At 47.3% G+C, this 14,033-nt stretch overlaps 1 protein-coding gene across 5 annotated transcripts in view; it reads left to right on the top strand.

The window, feature by feature from the left end:
- The first annotated feature begins 209 nt into the window (after positions 1-209).
- The window catches only part of LOC147022485 (neurabin-2-like), a 262,931-nt gene continuing 249,107 nt past the window's right edge, over positions 210-14,033 (top strand). For all 5 annotated transcript variants that reach the window (XM_085893427.1, XM_085893426.1, XM_085893425.1 and 2 more), the window contains exons 1-3: positions 210-662; positions 1,891-3,176; positions 3,279-3,452. In XM_085893427.1, the coding sequence (XP_085749553.1) occupies positions 1,929-3,176; positions 3,279-3,452 (1,422 nt within the window). In that variant the 5' untranslated portion in view covers positions 210-662; positions 1,891-1,928. The remainder of the gene's footprint in view (positions 663-1,890; positions 3,177-3,278; positions 3,453-14,033) is intronic.

Here is a 14,033-nt window from a genome sequence, read left to right as displayed (position 1 = left end):
GGAAGGGGAGGAAGGGGAGGAAGGGGAGGAGCGAGGAGGAAGGGGAGGAGCGAGGAGGAAGGGGAGGAAGGGGAGGAAGGGGAGGAAGGAGGAAGGGGAGGAAGGGGAGGAAGGGGAGGAAGGGGAGGAGCGAGGAGGAAGGGGAGGAGCGAGGAGGAAGGGGAGGAGCGAGGAGGAAGGGGAGGAGCGAGGAGGAAGGGGAGGAGCGAGGAGGAAGGGGAGGAGCGAGGAGGAAGGGGAGGAGCGACCTGCTCCGGCTCGTTGTCGGCCTCGGCCCAACGTGCATTCTGCACACCGGTTCCTTTGTGCGCGGCGGTGTGAGCAGTGAGAGGGTGAAGGGACGAGAGGTCTCCTCTCCGCCGAGCGACCGCGATGCGTCTGACCGACGCCGAGGGACAGTGATCCGGAGGGGTCGGCAATGCGTGTCCCCGGAGCCCGATCCCCACCGACGCGGTCCGGTCGTCAGAGGCGCCAGATATCCCGGTGTGTAAAAACGATGCAAACCGCCGCGTCGGCAAACTGAGGGCCCTCATCGGCGATCGGCGGTGTGCACGACCGTCCGTGCGGCGTTTCGGGACCGACGGGGCTCCACGGCTTGGACCGTTGTCCTTCACACGTGTGGAGCCTTCGAGCCAAGGTGGTTACCTGTTCACCATTGTCAGGTAACCAGCCTGAAGGCCTTGCTTGCTCTGTGTGTTACAATCACATTTACATTCCCTCAAGATCGAGGTTTTCACGTCTTTTTGAGCCGTACATTTATTACGTACCAAATATGGTGAATTCTTCAACATGATCCCCTCTCCCACCCCAACCCTCCCCCTCCTCCCCATCATGTCCACCCACTCTCCTCCCCATCCTCCCCGCCTCCTCCCCATCCCTTCCACCCACTCTCCTCCCCATCCTCCCCTCCTCCTCCCCATCCTCCTCCCCTCCCTGTCCCTTCCACCCACTCTCCTCCCCATCCTCCCCTCCTCCTCCCCATCCCTTCCACCCACTCTCCTCCCCAACCTCCCCTCCTCCTCCCCTTCCTCCTCCCCTCCCTGTCCCTTCCACCCACTCTCCTCCCTATCCTCCCCTCCCCTCCCCGTCCCTTCCACCCACTCTCCTCCCCATCCTCCCCTCCTCCTCCCCATCCCTTCCACCCACTCTCCTCCCTATCCTCCCTTCCTCCTCCCCGTCCCTTCCACCCACTCTCCTCCCTATCCTCCCTCCCCTCCCTGTCCCTTCCACCCACTCTCCTCCCTATCCTCCCTCCCTCCTCCCGTCCCTTCCACCCACTCTCCTCCCCATCCTCCTCCCCTCCCCATCCCTTCCACCCACTCTCCTCCCTATCCTCCCTTCCTCCTCCCCATCCCTTCCACCCACTCTCCTCCCTATCCTCCCCTCCCTCCCCGTCCCTTCCACCCACTCTCCTCCCCATCCTCCTCCCCTCCCCGTCCCTTCCACCCACTCTCCTCCCTATCCTCCCCTCCCCTCCCCGTCCCTTCCACCCACTCTCCTCCCCATCATATGCTCCACACGTGCTCCTCTTCCCGCTCCTTTATCTCCTCTATCTTAAACTTGTTTCCCTTTCTCCACATTGCACACTTCCCCCTCGGTGCCGCACCTCCTTCATCATTTGTAGATACATGATGTTTTTTTTCATGTTTTTTTCATCAATTTAACCCCTTCCTCCCTCCTACCTGGGCACACACACACTCACTCACTCACACTCACACACACTATACGCCAGTGGGTTCGTCGATCATAAGGGTCCCTGCCTCTGGCTCGGCCGGCTATAAAGGCACATAAGACCGTGGTGATGTATTTTGGTTTTATCCAGTGTTTGATTTCGGTCGAAGGTTTTATGGCTTCTTACTTTCCACCGATAAACATTCCCACGTCCCTCAGAATTCCTCATCGGGCGTCAGACGGACCTTGGTGCTGCAATGATCAAGACGGAGAGTGGAGGCAGTCGTGAAAGGACTTCCCTGCGAAGTGCTTCTCCTCACAGGAATGCCTATCGAACCGAGTTCCAGGCGATCAAGCGCTCCTTTGATCACGCCGGCCCGAGTCAGGAGGCCGAGGCCGGAGATGAAGGAGGGCCGAATAGTGCCGATTCTCCCGTCGGGCGGAGTGAGACGGCCGAGCAGCGGCAAAATCGGAAGTACGGTTCAAACGTCAGTCGCATCAAGAACATGTTCATGGCGATGCAAGGTAGCGGTAGCTTGGACGGGGAACAAACATCGCCGGAGCAGATTCAACCGACCCGTCTCGCAACTACCAAGATCGGTGCTCGGGCGTTCGTAGCTCCTCCACCGTCACCTACTCGTGGTGCTGCTTGTGAGGACTGGAGTAAAGTCCAACCTCTGGCTTGTCGGGCGGGCCGTGTCCGTGAGAGGAGTCGTCGAACGGACGTCGCCGTCGTCTCGGAGCGATTCTCGGAAACGCGGAAGATTTTTGAGCAGAAGAAAAATGAAGCTGCGCGTGAGGCTCTCTGTCGACCTCTGTCGTCGTCGTCGTCATCGTCATCATCTTCTCGGAAGGAATGCAAACTGCCACGAGACAACGTTTTACTGGACCTGCGTAGCACTCTCAGCGGCACTGTGTTGAAGGGTAGCACAGAATCTCTGGACAGTCTGTTGACCAGTCCCTGTGCTGAAGCCGTATCTCCAACAGTCGGACAGCTTGCGGTGGCGTTTGAACCCGGTGAGCAGCAGCGATTGGACGCCGGTACAGCGGCTGCCTTGGCACGACGTCTTCAGGGAATCCTACCAAAAGCCGGTGGTGAAGGTCCTTTTTTTGAGAATGATTCAGAGCACAGCACAGGTAGTAGTGGCATTGCTGTTTTACCTGATAGTGCCGATAAGGAGAAGGTCTCTGAATTGAGTCCTCAGTCATCTCTGGATTCCTTCTGTCTCCTTCCACCAACCAGAGGGACCGCTTCTCCTGATGTTACCCGGGTTACAGTTGAGCCTTCTTACGATGCTCTTTCTGCAGAGAAATCGAGCTCTGCTGATGAGCAGGAGTCTTCTAAAGACTTAATGAGCTGCGAGCACAAAGTTCCTTCAAAGGACCTTGATAATGAGGAAATTGTACGTGTGAACGTGGTCGAGGTGCAGAAGGAGTCGTCACATCCGTCGTGTTCGGTCGAGGCTGAACCTTCTCCCGGACACTGGATTGAAAAGAACATCGAGGTATCTCATTCATTCTTCAATAGTTCATATTGCTAACTTTGATGTTTTACAAAATATCAAGATGGTGTCCTTGGATCACGAGCTTGTGTTTGTTGTGCCAAGGTTACGCTGACTGAGGCTGTGACACGTGGTTCCACCGATGGAGAGGCCGCGTCCATTTGTAATACCACATCCTTGGAAGAAAGGCGGCACTACATGGAGGTTCCTGGTCTTTCTGATGAGGAGGAACCGCCCAAACTGAATCGCAAGATCCGTTTCAGCACGGCACCAATTCAGGTAAAGGGGTTTCACGTCAGAGTGCTGACGATACGGACGAATTGATTAGAGTTTGGTGAAGATCTGGATCCGATAATGTTTCAACTGATTCTTCTCCATTGTGATAAAATAAGACAAAAACGATGTTCAGCGCGATATCTTAAAAAGTTGTGTATGAGTTTTGAATAAAACTCGGTGGATGAGTTTAGTTGGTTAGGTGACAAGAACGAGCCGATTCGATTTTGGTTCTGGTTCGGATTTACATCCGGCCTATCGGTGGATACAAAACTTAAACTCTTCAGCCTGGCAAAGGTATGCGCTCGACCGAGACACGTTGTCGTTATTATTATTTTTCTTCTTTTGACAATATAATGTCTTGGTGGATGGCACAAAGGGCTTGCACTCCCCTCTCAGCTATCTGGTCTGGGTTTGATTCCTGACCTGAGTAAAAACCTTGAGATTGCATTTTCACAGGCAGGCCGTTGCATCACAAAGGGCTCTGGCCCTTGGGTGGATCGGGTGTTCCGTCTGCTGGCAATAGCTGGTGTAGCTTGAAGATCCCACCGCGTATTTTTGTAAAGATTATGCCGCTACCCCTCCCTGACTGACCGATGAGAAGGCAATGGCAAAGCACACCCAGCATAATCCTTGCCATGTGACTGCTTCAGAAGCACCGGCGTGAGCCGGTACATGCACAGAATGAATGAATTGATGATATAAGAAGTCAGAAAAAAATATTACCTTGCAACTTGTATACCCTCGCATATTGTCATGGCCCTATTGGACGATTGTGTGCCTCTCGTTCTGCCAACTTTCTGAACACCCCACGTAATTATGAGATGGCGTCGAAGTTTGACTGGAATGGCAGATCGACAGCTGCGTGCCTTACATGAGCCATTTTCATGGCTGCACACGAGGGCGTGACATTGTTTGCATTTCTAATTGATATTTGAATTGCTCGTAAGTTACCTCGAGCTAACTGGCAGGGTCTGCATTCTGCCCTCTCACAAAAGGACTGCCCTTCAATCTCCTCTGCATCAAATATTGACTCCACTTGGAAAACCTTCAGAAAAATGTTCTCTCTTGCACAAATTCATCCAATCTCGTGTGCAGCTATAATATCCATCCAACCCTGGTATACTTCACCCGATGGTGAGGAGGTCAACATCGAGCCGCTTGCTTTCTCATCATCAATATTTAACCCGACCAAGGCCCATCTCAGGCCAATTTACAAGGCTCTCGCCGAGCGTTTCCATCCTTTGACAAGCCATGATATATCAATCATTCGGCTAGCTTTAAGGCCGATCTCCCCAATCTGTCCCTCATCAAAGTCCCGGTGATACCTGGTTAAATCCATCTCTGATGTATGCTCCCCTTCCTTCTTCTCCGTGAGATGGCTGCATTAAAGATGATTTTCAAGATGAAACAGAATGCTGAAATCTTTGTGTTTGGCTTCAACGCTGTTGTGCTGAATCCATCTCTCTGGGGCCTCTCTCGCCCTTCGTGCCCACTGCCTACTGGACCCTGTCAATTTCACCGAGGAATGGTGAAACAAATTCTGAACAGCCTCGATGATGAGCCCAGTATCAACGACCACGTGATTTTAAGTTTGCAATGATCACTCAACTACACAGGAAGGGTGCAAAAACGAAACCCCTCAACTACAAACCGGTAAGTGTACCGGTACTCCTGATCTTGGGCAATGTCATGGAAATGATCATTCCAGCTGACATCGTCTTTCCTTTTCTCAAACAGTGGGAAGTCTGATCTTCAGTTTGGATTCCGTCATGGTGACTCAACCTTTGACATGCTGCTGACGTTCTCTCGATAATGTATGTAGGTGGTCACGACTGTCTCCCTGGACCTATTACCGGCATTTGACACAGACTGAAACGTCGCTCTGCTCACCAAGCTTTCTGCCTGTGTCTCTGAGGCCATCTCTATTCCTGACTTGCCGACTTCCTCCACACGTGTTATCAGCCATAGCCCTCATTTGAATCCCCAATAGAGCCTGGAGGTCCATAAGGCATGTTTTGGGTCTAATCTTGTGTCTCTTCTATGTAAATTACCTCTTGGATAACCATTGTTTCTTCTTTACAAATGATTCCACTTTACGCTGCACTGTAATGACAGCATGGCAGCAGCTGGTTCCCTCTCTGCTGACCTGGAAAGGAACTGACACTGGGCTGACAAATGTAATGTCCAATCAGAGCAAATCTCATTCTCTCACATTATCTGTCCAGAAGGATTGTCTCATAAACACACCTGTATATGAGGGCATGTTGAAATGCCTCCTATTGTTTTTTTTCTCCACAACAGGAAAAGATATTTGAATGAAACAAACACGGATACCAACATCATTCTTTATTTCTCAACATAATCATCGCTGCGGTCAACACATCTCTACTAATGGTCAAGTCGTTTTGTGATGCCATCACGATGTAACTGAGCATCTTGCTGACTTAACCAGCACTTCACAGTGGCCTTGACATCATCATTGGAAGAAAAGTATTCTCCACAAAGGTGTTCCTTAAGTTTGGGGAAGAGACAAAAATCTGATGGAGCTAATTCTGGGCTGATGATCCTTTTGTGGTGGAACTCTGTTGAATTTAATGGTGCACCTAACTCTCATCTCCAGGCATGTCCCTCTCCAACCACACATCCCAACTCTCATCTGCAGGCATGTCCTCCCCACTCAGTCATCCCAACTATCATCTCCAGCCACGTCCTCTCCAGTTAATAATCCCAACTCTCATCTCCAGTGCTTCACACTTCACAGCACTGACAGTACCGTGCTTCCCTCTGTCATCTTGACTAACATCGCACTCAGACATCGAGTGTCAGAATCACGAAAACTTCACATTCAGTGGTGGTAAGAACTAATGTGTGGACTAAATTTTGTTTCATTCGAATGTCTTTACCTGTTTTGGATTAAAAGAAGAGGAGGGATTACTTTTCAACACACCCTCGTATTTCCACATTGGACTACTGGAAGTGGTTCTGTCTCTTGACCTTCCATGCCTGACCATCAGTCATGACCTCTGCTTGACAGACCATGTATCCAAACTTTCCTCAAAGGTCAACCACAGACTGGAAAAGCCTTTGTCCGCAGCTCAGAGGAATACTGCTTTCCCCTATGGGCGAGTGCCACCGCTACTCGCCTCTCTCCCTGTCCTGAATGCCATGGAATCGAATGCTATCGATATCATTGGCATTTGCCACAAATATATGAAGGACAAGGCCTGTTGCTCTCCCATCGCAGACAGCTCGGTCGCCTTTTTTTCATACCGTTTTAATGCCGGTCTTGCTCCCACTGCTCCTTCAACCCTCGGACTTTCCCCAGATTCTTTAGAAAGCACGCTTTCCTCCGGTGACTGCATCCTCGTTACACTCCCAAAATCCAGACTTATTTCTCACCTCCGTTCCTTTGTTTCTCTTTTGTCTCACTTGTGGAACCACATTCCTGTGGCGGTGAAATCCCACTCTTCCCTCCAGGTCTTCGAGACGGCACACTACCTCTATCTGTCTCACGTCATCTTCCATCTTTATGCCTGATCGTGTCTCCCTTATCAACTCTCACTTATTCACGTTATCTTACTCACACGTTACTTTGTTCCTCCCCTCTCCTGTCTCTCTCCCTTCTTCCATTCGTCATTCATCCCCTTGCTTTTTATGTCCACCTGTTCTCTCAGTCTGTAACTTGTTCCCCCCCCCCCCTTTGTCACGTTAACTTCCTGCTCTTCCATGAGCCTAGACTTTACATTCGTAAAACCATTGTAATATTTTGTCTCATCCTCAAGGCCTTGGCTCATTGGAGTGGTTGGAGTGGTGTCCTGTTTAAGCCGCGTAACCTCCACCTACGGCATTGCAAGCATCGTTACCCCACGCACGTGAAGCGAAAAGTGGGGTTAAGCAATTCATTCATTCATGTCTGTCTGTCTGTCTATCTGTCTGTCTGTGTGTCTTATCAGTTTGTTATCATCAGTTTATTATCGAGGAACAACTTATTTAAATTGAATTATATTTTGAACCTGATTAAGAAGACAAGTTTGCTGTTTTATTGAACTTTGTCTCTGAATTCATCCTGATCGTGCATGTGCAGAGAACATTATAAAGGACACAAACAACAAGCACTGATAAATAATTAATATTTCGTGTTTGAGAGGGTGATGTAATAGATGGTGGGTAAAATGGCGGTAAAATCTGGAATTAATTAATTTGTACGCCTTTAAACCTTTACTTAAATTTAATTATATACTTGAACACGAGAACACAAATCACCTTCATCATACTTCCACGAGCCTCCAGTTTTGCAGTAGTTAGACGTGTTCTATCGGGTGGTGTATGTAATAAGATCCGTCATGCGCAGCTCCTGGGAAAGTGGCGTGGCGTGTGAGAGGTAGCAGTATTGGGGTGAAGAAGAGGCCGCTTATACGGTTATGCACGATGCCGATTGATGCTGCATCGTGTGGTGGTCAATGAAGCCTCCATCCCCTGAAGTGCGACTCGACGTCGTCTTATGACGGTGTATAAGGGGGTGGTGATGTATGGGCTCAAATGTAAGACCAAATACTGTGTTGGAGTCATCAGAAGGAACCCCAAATAAGTAGAGAACACAAAGATGGAGTCATCAGGAGGAACCAGGATAGGATTCGAGTTTCAGCTGCTACTCCACTACTCTCAAACCCATCCAGGCGCAGCAGGTGAACCTTACACCAGATAGATAAAGAAATAGAGGAATAAAGAGTAAAAGAGATAAAAAAGCAAGAAATAGAATGAATAAGCTGAAATGTGAAAGGAACAAAGATGTCAGGAAGAACCTGGATGTATAGATCTCAGCAGTTGCTCCCCAGGCTCAAACAGAGCAACATGTACAAGCAACCAGAGGTCCGTCGGCGATGAAGAACAGTGTACACAGCATCAGGATACAAACATACGGTATGGTACAAGCAAGACTTCTTCAGTGGCGCTAAACTTCGGGATTTTTATTAAACAATCTTTAAAACTGTTATGCTATTAAAATTGAAGTGTGTTGTTGAACAGTACGTGGGGTATCGTGTTCTCCGGATTCTCTGGTTATGATTTCAATTCAGACGTCCGTGTCCGTGTCCGTGTCCGCGTTGCAGATCTCTCATCGACACGCGTCTCATTGACACGACGCCGTTTTGTGCATTCGTTTTTCACTTTGACTGCAGCCATATGTTGGTGTTGTATATCATCATTTATTTATTTTTTAACGTAAGTCCTCTTGTTAAACCTGTTTTCATTTAGTTTTTTTTTAGTTTTTTTGTTCGAGCCGAATGATTCCTCTGCTATCGTGCAACGAGTTTGCACCCAGGGCTTCCTCCCCCTCCCTGTACGGCTGTGCACCCCCTTCCTGTATCATCGCCGTACGTTTGCACCACCATCTCATTTTCCAAACAACGATTTTGTTGATGCTTCCTGCCATCCTGCACTTGGACAAACCTTCAGGTGTCAATTGAACAGCTTGTTTTGCATGCAGACAATTTCCTCTCGTCAATACCATTCTGCAGACAATACCGTGTCCAGTGTGATGCGATTGTCAGAATGTGAAGGCAGTTTCACAAGTGAGAGAAATTTGGAACAAAGGAGTGCAGGTGAGCATTAGACCTGGATTTGGATGGATGGAAGAGCAGAGGAAGCAAGACCTGAGGAGTGGCGGGAGAAAACAGAGATGCAACCATCCTGTCTTACCTGGGAGAAGCAGCCCCTGTGATTCTTCTTCTTTGTCGAACATTCGAATGTTGTTGAGAGTTTTTGATTTCACGGTTATCAGGAGAGACAGGTGTGAAGTGGTTTTCTTTGCCATTATATAGTCCTCTTTTCGGGCTGGCAGGATGGCCGAGAGATATGCACATTTGCCTCTAAGCTGTCCAGCCTGGGTTTGAATCCCGACACAGCTATAAACTGTCATCCCGGTGTTTCACAGGCACGGTCATTCATCAATGTTCCCTCGGAATCCTGTCTGCCGGCATTAGTTGTTGCACGTTAAAGATCCCACGGTGTCCTTCGCTAAGAGTTGGTCAGTTATCGCCGGTACCCTGAACAAATTCAGAATTCCTGTCCCTAACCTTAGTCGAACGTCAGGCCTCCCTAGCCGGTTCATGAAGGACTTGGGCCAAAACCTTCCCCCACCAAATCCCACAGGAACGTTGGAATCATTGTGGCCGTTTGAGAAGAAGTGGAAATATAAGTCGTCATATTCTCTTCATGAAAGAACAACTTTGAGACGAGAGAGAACCGTCGACTTGATCAAACTTTAGTTTAATTTGTAAACATTTTCTGATTTAGGCCTCACGCTGCAACACATGAACACATCCATCTTTATCATTCCTGTCTGTGTAGGATTGGTCGCGCTGTACAACTTCCAACATGAGATTGATCAGCATTTTGTACATTCTCTCTTACACTCCTTTAGTCACTCTTTCCCTTCATACATCTCATGGTTTTTATCCACGTCCTTCATTAGCCCGCACTCACGAAGTGAAAAGCGGGGTTAAACAATCGGTCGGGTACGTGCGTCTGTGCGTGCGTGTCTGCATTTTGTTATTCCCTTTTCTCTGGAACCACTTGTCGGATTGACACAGAATTTTCACCGTAGGTGCGACTACTCATGTGGAATGGTTTAATGATAATTATGACATCATAAGTCATGTGGTGTGGCAGACATGTTGAAAAAAGGAGAACCGTTGGACCGCTGTTTCTCCGAAACTGCTCCATAGGAAAAAATTCAAAAAATAAAAATAAAAAAACACCCCACGCTACATGGGGTGTCAAGCACTCACGGGGAATGAGTGTGATTTTTATTTTATGATGTCATAGGCGTCTTCGTTATGACATCACAATTGCAAATGTAGAACACTACATCAGATCAGTATGAAAATTTTTGAGGGTCATCTCAGGATAAATTGGTCAACAGAAAGAAATTGATGATGTCATCGGTCGTGTGGTTCAGCAGCCAAATATATATATATATATATATATATATATATATATATATATATATATATATATATATATATATATATATATTTTAGTTCTTCAAAAATCTGTTTCTCCAAAACAGCTAAACAGATCGAGGCAAAAATTTCCAGGTATGACCACCTATACACGAGGAACAAAAAGGTTCCACGTATGAAATCATAGGTCACATGGTTTGGCAGCCATATTGGATTTACCCAAAAACCTTTAAAATCTTCTTCCCCAGAACAGCTGTACAGATCGAGGGAAAGCTTCACACAAATGTTCCCCAAGACCTGGGAACACCAGGGTATTCACAAATAATTGATTGGTCACTTAGTTTGTCAGCCATATTGGATAAAAGGGAAATATTTTAAAAACTCTTCCTCTTGAATCTCTTCCTCAATTGATGCGAAACTTCAAAATGATGATCTAGCAGTAATGGGGAATATTCGAGGTCCATCTAAAGAGTAACGGGATTGAGCCTGCTGTGTGCTCCACTTACAAAACTTGAATGAATGGGTTGCGTCAGTCTTTCGCAACATTCCAGCAATATATGTGATTGGTGATGGTTGACCGCTCATTGTGTGATTTTTACAGGTCGTGCTTTACACGTTGTCCAGTTTGAGTTGTTGCGCTATGAGTCGTGAGCAGAGAGTCAATCTGAAGTTTCTTGCCAAGCTTGGCAAAACACCTTCTGAATCCTTCGCAATGCTGCAGCAAGTCTATGGGGGAAGAAACGATGACATGTACACGTGCATTTGAATGGCACAAAAGGTTCATGGAGGGACCGGAGGAGGTTTGAGACGATCCACGGTCTGGAAGACCTTCAACGAGAAGAACGGCGGACAACATCGAGTGTGTGAAGCAGGTGGTGCATGCAGATCGTCGACTTGTGGTGCGGATTATTGCTGAGGAACTTTCCATGAACAAGGACACTGTCTGGAGCATCATCACTGAAAATCTTGAAATGCACAAGGTGTGCGCAAAGGTGGTCCCCAAGCTGTTGGCCGAGGACCAGAAACAGCAAAGAGTCACTGTGTCAGGACATTATCAAGCGCCTCGGGGACGATTCAGACCTGCTCGGGAGAGTCATTACTGGCGATGAATCGTGGATATTCCAATACGATCCCGAGACCAATCGTGAGAGTCGTCGGTGGAAAAGTCCGGCATCACCAAGACCAAAGAAAGCAAGCATGTCGAAGTCGAAGGTCAAGGTGATGCTCATCACGTTTTTTGACATCAAGGGCATCGTCCACTTCGAGTTTCTACCACAGGGTAAAACAGTGAATCAATACGTGTACAAGGAGATCCTCCGGCGCCTCGTGAGATCAGGGACAAGAGGAGGGATCTGTGGGAGAACAACGCCTGGGTGCTCCACCATGACAGCGCCCCTGCTCATAGTGCCATCAGCATCCGACAGTTTCTGGCGGAGAGGAACGTGCCAACTCTGGAGCAACCCCTGTATTCGCCAGACTTGGCCCCATGTGATTTTTTTCCTATTCCCCAAGCTCAAGGGGTCATATCCACGTTCCTCCTGATGACTTCATATTTTCTTTTGTCCTTGTTCGGGTTCCTTCAGATGATTCCAATGCAGTACCTGGTTTATTTGGTCTCGCACCAAGTCCTTCTCAAGACTGTACGGTGTAAATATTCTTTGAATACCATCTCGTTTATTTTGTTCGTTACCTCCTCACGTGCGCCCTTGCAACTGCTATTATTGTTCTTTTTCTTCTTCCAATCGCCCTATTCTTCACCGGCTCTTTCACATGGCACTTGCCCAAGTCTGCTGGGGGGCTCGAGTGCTATTGGAGTGAAACAATAGCATCGCACTCCCCAAATGAGATCCAGACGTTTATAATCTCATTTCACCGCACAACTCCTGTTCCTCATGCCTGAATCAACGTTTGGATTCGGTGTGATCCTCAATCGACGGAAACAGGTCAGGGTGTAATTTGAAACTAAATATCAAGTGTTGTGCCTTAAAAACTCAATCTCATACATTGCTCCGTCGTCAGTTCAGTTCTTGCCCATAATACCTCTTTCCCAAATAGTGCACAACCTCCGAGAGTCGGATATGGTGGCAAATCACCGTCATACAGATTCCATATGGTATGTAGCATCACAGTCTAAAATGGCAAACAAACAACACATCTGGTGACTCGGTTGATACGGGCACAATACCACGTACTGACCAGATACTCACAAATCCAGCGTGTGTGTGTGTGTGTGTGTGTGTGTGTGTGTGTGTGTGTGTGTGTGTGTGTGTGTGTGTGTGTGTGTGTGTGTGTGTGTGTGTGTGTGTGTGTGTGTGTGTGATTTGGAAGAATGTGTTTCTCATTCATATTACATCTTAAACACTCCAAGTATGCTGATATATAAATGACTTTAACCAGTCTGTTGTTTGTTGACTTAACGGTCAACATGGCTGGTTAAGATCTTTGGGTCTTGAGTTTGAACCCCTGTCGTGCTGTTAAATAACACCAGCTGGATTGCCTTAACCTGTCGTCCTTCCGAGGTTGGCAAAATGAATACCAGCTTCCTGGAAATCGGGGCACTGCATCAGCAGTACAACCACACTCTCATCGATGATGCAACCAGCAGCCACAGGCTGCATACGAAATGATGATTAATGACTAACACATATCACCGTCAGATCACATCGATCAAAACTAGATGGTATTCATTGAATACTTACCCCGTGCAGTCTTGAGAAGGACTTGGTGCGAGCCAACTCTTCTGGCGGCAAATTTGAAATTAAAAAAATTAAATTCAAATCAAATGGAAGACCAAATAATCCAGGTACTGCATTGGAGTCATCAGGAGGAACCTGGATAGGACCCGGGCTTCAACTGCGACTCCTCTACCCTCCAACTCATGCAAGCATGGCCAAATGAGCCTTATTAAACAAATACGTTAATGAATAAAACCCAGATTCAAATGTTTTTGTAAATAATTCAAGCTGCCAAACCATGTGTCCGATCAGGTTGAAATTTGAAACCTATATTCCCTATCAGTACTGGATCATAATTTAAAGTTTCACATTGATTGATGCCACGGTTCAAGAGAGAATTTTTCAAATATTTTATTTCAATCCAATATGGCTGCCAAACCAAGTGATCTATCAATTATTCATGGCATACCCAAGGCTTTGGGAACATGTGTGTGAAGTCTCCCCTCGATCTGTCAAGCCGTTCTGGAGAAGAAGATTTTTGGGGAAATCCAATATGGCTGCCAAACCATGTGACCTATCACATCATGGATAGGCGGTCATATCTCTGAAGTTTCTCCTTGATATGTTCAGTCGTTTCAGAAAACAATATTTTTGAAGGTTTTATTTTATTTTATTTTATTTTATATAATATGGCTGCTGAACCACGCAGCCGATGACGTCATCAATGTTTTTATGTTGACCAATTTATCCCGAGATGACCCTCAACAATTTTCATACTGATCGGTTGTAGTGTTCTACGTTTCCAATTATGATGTCATGACAAAGGCATCTATAAGATCATAAGATAAAAATCACACTCATTCCCCATGAGTACTTGACACGTGCCAAGTTTAAATTTTTTGCATTAAGTGGTTTCGGAGATACAGAGGTCCGTTTCTCCTTTTTTT

Source organism: Eptatretus burgeri, chromosome 8 (genome assembly GCF_056783735.1).
Source record: "Eptatretus burgeri isolate ZD-2024b chromosome 8, Ebu_testis_v1, whole genome shotgun sequence".
Lineage (NCBI taxonomy): Eukaryota > Metazoa > Chordata > Myxini > Myxiniformes > Myxinidae > Eptatretus > Eptatretus burgeri.
The sequence above is the reverse complement of the archived record's forward strand: the minus strand, read 5'-3'. Positions and strand labels throughout refer to the sequence as shown.